At 36.9% G+C, this 5072-nt stretch overlaps 2 protein-coding genes across 2 annotated transcripts; one reads left to right on the forward strand and one right to left on the reverse strand.

Moving 5' to 3' along the window:
* The first annotated feature begins 1008 nt into the window (after positions 1-1008).
* Positions 1009-3087, forward strand: LOC124299775 (RNA-binding protein pno1). Its single transcript, XM_046753132.1, has 3 exons — positions 1009-1242; positions 1357-1446; positions 1689-3087. The coding sequence occupies exons 1-3, from the start codon at positions 1144-1146 to the stop codon at positions 2214-2216; spliced, it is 717 nt and encodes a 238-aa protein (XP_046609088.1). The 5' UTR covers positions 1009-1143; the 3' UTR covers positions 2217-3087.
* On the reverse strand, positions 2728-4722 carry LOC124299762 (EARP-interacting protein homolog). The gene is made up of 6 exons (XM_046753114.1): positions 4548-4722; positions 4096-4321; positions 3789-4009; positions 3499-3680; positions 3120-3416; positions 2728-2890 (listed from the first exon to the last, which is right to left on the reverse strand). Exons 1-6 carry the CDS (start codon positions 4587-4589, stop codon positions 2728-2730), a joined length of 1131 nt encoding a protein of 376 aa, XP_046609070.1. The 5' UTR covers positions 4590-4722.
* Between the last annotated feature and the right edge of the window lie 350 nt (positions 4723-5072).

Below are 5072 nucleotides of genomic sequence, written 5' to 3' on the forward strand. Positions count from 1 at the left end.
TGCAACGGAAAATTCCATATTGTTTCAACGCAGTGATAAACGTATGTATTATATGAAGAGACGATTATTAATAATTATTAAAAACCCCTTTGTCGATCAATCCTGTACAGATTACATACATACAATTTGAAACTATTTTCAATTGCTTTTTCGACATCGTTGTGACTTTTTTTCTCTTGACTGGCTAAGGCAGAATGACGACATCATAACTAACAGTATACCAGCGGGATAAAGGTAATTTAAATTTCTTGATTTTTATCACGTGCCTCGCCAATTTCTGGCAAGTAAATTCTTTGATATGTGCAGAACTTTATTTATATTTGAGGCTTGGGAATCATAGGAACATCAACTTTATCCTGCAGAACAACGTTGAAGCTAATAGGCTTACAGTGAAGTCACAATCTCGTTCATTTTTACGAAAATTGCACATATATGAAAACTCTATTGCTTGCCTTAAACTTGAGTATAAGGACATTAGGTACAAGCAACTACAAATATGTAGAGTGCTGAAGAGTTCGGGGGTGCAACAATTAGCCTGCAATTATTGGCTAGTCGACATGGTGCAGTGACGGCCGCTAATGACACTGCTCAATAATTGTATAAAATATTGTTACATCTCCACAATCCCCATCTCGGCGTGGAATTCTACAGGACCGAACTATTTTTATATTTTCTCTTTAAGGTTTCTGTAAATTCCCATGCATTACTACTGAGGCCTGCAGGCGCACATTTAGAGCTTACTGTATATTCGGCCATTTTCTAACGAGTTGTCAGTAATAAAATTGCCATCAATATTGCACGAATAATGCTGAAGATATGCTAGTACCTGAAATTAAATCAACGTAAAATATGAACTTGATGTCATGTCGGTAAGTAAGAGCAAGTGATGCGTCAGATTTCGAATATGTATGTATGTACGAATCATGGTTATTTTGTATCGTCTATGATTGATAGTCACAGAATGCTAAGTCGAGTTATCCTTCGTTTCTCAACGTGTACGTCTATGGTTGAGAATTACAAGAGATCCAACGAGATCTTTGGCTCTCTGCAATAAAATATCCACGCTACTTTGACTTGTTACAGACATTTGTTTTCAAGTTGAAGTAAGATAAAAATTAAAACATATATTAAGTTTGGTAAAACATGACTGAAAACAATGTCGAGATGCAAACCAACGAAGAATTACAATCCAAGGCGAAGACGTCGGGAAAAAGACGCCAGAATAGTGAAACTCACATGGAAGTAAGAGGTTATGTTACTACAAATTCTTAGGTTCTCAGTATTATTCGTCACTTTTAATCATAACCGGCTATTGTTCTATCGAATATTGGAAAATTTATTCTTGCTGATTTTCAGGTCGATGCGGTGAATGGTATCGAAGGGAAGTTGAAAACTAAATCTTCTGTCAAACGAGCAAAAAATGTCCAAGGTGGTGAACAACGGAAGGTGAGTATTTCAATGATCATTTCGCGATATAGTGAAACTTCTCTTAACAGCGGACACCTCTTTATAACGGACAAGTTAGAAGTCTCCGGTAGAAAAGCATAATGAAAAATATACCTTTTAGTAACGCACACTTCTCTATAGCGGACAAGATTTCTGGTCTCAAAGGTGTTCGCTATTAGGAAGTTTCACTGTAATGTCATCATTTGAACAACATGTTAAAATAATTCACGTGATTTCTTCAGGTTCCAGTGCCTGCGCATAGATATACACCGCTTAAAGAGAATTGGATGAAGATCTTCACCCCTGTTGTTGAGCATCTACAACTTCAAATTCGCTTTAATTTGAAATCTAGAAATGTAGAAATTCGTACATGCCCTGACACACCTGATATATCAAATCTTCAAAAAGCTGCTGATTTTGTGCGGGCATTCATCAATGGTTTTGAAGTCGAAGATGCATTGGCCTTATTGCGGTTGGATGATTTATTTGTCGAAACATTCGAGGTTCAAGATGTGAAACCACTGAAGGGTGACCATTTGTCCAGAGCGATAGGTAGGTTAGCTGGCAAAGGGGGTAGAACAAAATTTACCATTGAAAATGTGACAAAAACAAGAATAGTTTTGGCTGATACTAAAATTCATATTCTTGGATCTTTCCAAAATATACAACTTGCACGAAGAGCAATTTGCAATTTAATCTTGGGAAGTCCACCATCAAAAGTTTATGGTCAATTGAGGAATGTGGCTGGCCGAATATCAGAGCGATTGTAATTAAACATCTCATTCAAAACTTCCCAGCAAAATTTATTTTCCTTTTATGTTTACCATATTGCTAACAAAAGTAAACCGTGTCAGTGAAAATAACATTCTTGAATATTTGGATTGAGCAATTGTAACAGATTAGCCAATTCTCATTTGCTTCGATACAAACTGCTTACGTATAATTATGTGTATTTGTGGATAACTTTTTTTTGTATACTGGAAGAAATACTTCAAACTATTGTACATAATTCAGAGAGAGGAATATAAATCCTACCTTTTGTCTATGGCAAAAATTATTTCATATTTTTACTCATGGCTTCAATCATCTCTTGCGAGTTGTAACAAAGTATGTATGTCGTGTTAATTACATAATACTCTGTATCAACTGCAGGTTGATTGGTATATCAATAATATTGGTCGTCACTTGTACCAGTTGAGCAATTCTTTACTCTTACGCAAAATGAAAACTAGGTTTTTTTCTAAATTTATATAAAATTTAATTCTTTATTACTTTTAATATTTACAATAGTATTTGGTACTTATATTTTCGTGGCACTTTGTTAATTACCAGTCTGCCATCGTAACTCAGTGACGCGAAAGTCCACGGGTCAGCAGATGACCATTCAACTCCATAAACACTGTCTTCATGCTCCTCGTACCTTCCTACAACGCTATCTTCCATTCTGGAATTGTTGGTTATATAAAATAGAATTGATCTTCACAGTCGGTAATAGATCTCTAATCGATGCTTGATCAAAACTTGACTTTGACCCTTGAGTGTAAGTACCGGGCACATAATTGAGCAAGCTCTATTGAAAATTATTCACGAATCCCAATAATAACGAACATGGATTGATATTTATCTCATCATGCGTCATAAGGTGACAAAAAAATAAAATTGAATACGCCTACTTGTTTTTGTTGGAGCCATCCTCGGTTTGCGCAGGTTCGTCTTCGCTTGAAATTAGGTGACCAAACGGTTCTGAAGAAATAGATGATATACTGCATAATATTACTCGAGAATCACTACTAGATGTTAGAACTAGTTGGTCGTGGAAACGGTTTATTCTGATACTCCAAACCCAATGAGAATGCTCCATTCGCGACATTACAGGCTCAGATGGCTGTCGGATATCCCAAAATTTCATATAACCATCATCACCACAGGTTGACAAGATGTATTGACGGTTGGTGTTAAAATCCAGGTCTCTGCAATGTCATGGGTTCAATACATTGTTGTTGAATTTGCAAAATTTAGTGAAAATATATGGATGAGTTGATTAATCTTCACCTTATAATTTGAGAGTGAGCTGACTGGATTGCCCACACCTGATCAGTTGGATTTCTGAAATCCCAACCACGCACGTGGTTGTCATTTAATGTTACAAACTGATTGCAAGTATTATGTGGATTCCATTTACCAGTAGTAAACTTTGGTTGACCTTTACTAGCCAAGGTCCCTTGCGTAACTGCCTAAAATTTTGAGAAAATAATATGAAATTCATAAATTTATTGATATCTGTTACAGACTGAATTATCAATTGAATCGCAAATTGCCCTGTCATTAGCAAAGGGAAATACCTTGGGAGCACTAGCTGCTAGGTCCCAGAGTACAAAGTTATTGTCTACGACGGAAACAATTTTAGTACCATCCGTCGGATGATAAGTAATAATTCTAAGATCACTGCCATAAGTGGTTGTATCAATTTCTGCTGCATTTTCAAGTTTTTGGATTTCGTGTGCGTCAGTTTCGGTAAGAGGCAATTTCCATATAGCTCCTTTCATCTGACAAATTCCTTCATCTGACGAATTAGGTGTTTATCAGAATTATTCAGGTGTTTCTTTTCAAAAGTTAGTGAAGCGAATAAATTGCCCAATGATCACTCACCATTCAGAGTATTATAGCAAGTAATAAAATTTGATGGATCGGCAGGAGAGGCCTGTAAGTTCCATATTTCTCCAATCGAGTGCTGAAAGACTTGAGTTTTCAAACTACCTGTTTCCTCGTCAAGTTCAACCAAATGTACTTGATTGTCGTGAAACTTCAACGATTGCGTTCCGACCAGAAATCTCACGATATCAGCTTCTGCTGTTTGAGGTGATAATGCTCTAGCCTGAAATAAATATGAAATGTATTACTTAAGAATACGCTCTCAAAACATGATCTTCAAGTGAAAATCCTTTAACTGTGCAATGAAACTCGCAACAATTCATTCGTGATTTCCTGGCTTTCAAACTCTGAACGTCGGGTTAGGTTAGGTTAGACATCGTCTTACTGCTAAAGTTGAAATATGTCGAATGAAAGTAATAAGATAAACGTTGGTGGATTAACCTTCTTACTTGAAACTCGAGGCCATATATTATTGGATTGTCAGTATCCATATTTCGTAGAATAAAATAATTCCTTTGGGTTAGTGTCACTGTTGACAGGTGTCAAAACACACCGTGCCGCAACAAAAAGTTTCTCAAGTACAGTCGTTCAAGTCATTGAACTTAAACCCAACAGAGATCTCAACCATGTAATTTTTTTGAGGAAGAGCTTCAAGCATCGTGGAACCGTGTAGAAGTTGGACAAAACTTTCAAGGGTGTAAAATTTCCCTTCAACTTTCATCCAACGGGATGAAAAGCTTTTCATTTCCAAAGGACTTTATCTTTATTTTTAATGCATACCGTATCTAAATTCTCTAGCCTTTTCTTCAACCACCGTATCGTGTACCGCACACCCTAGTCTCGTCAGATGGCGCAGTCGTGCCACAAACCCCGCAGACGCCAGGCGCGGATCTACATGTGCCAGTTACTTCATGCCTGTACCGCGATTCAGACACGCATACGCACACAATGACTTTTCATACGCACACATAGCA

Source organism: Neodiprion virginianus, chromosome 3, assembly GCF_021901495.1.
Source record: "Neodiprion virginianus isolate iyNeoVirg1 chromosome 3, iyNeoVirg1.1, whole genome shotgun sequence".
NCBI classification, from domain to species: Eukaryota; Metazoa; Arthropoda; class Insecta; order Hymenoptera; family Diprionidae; genus Neodiprion; species Neodiprion virginianus.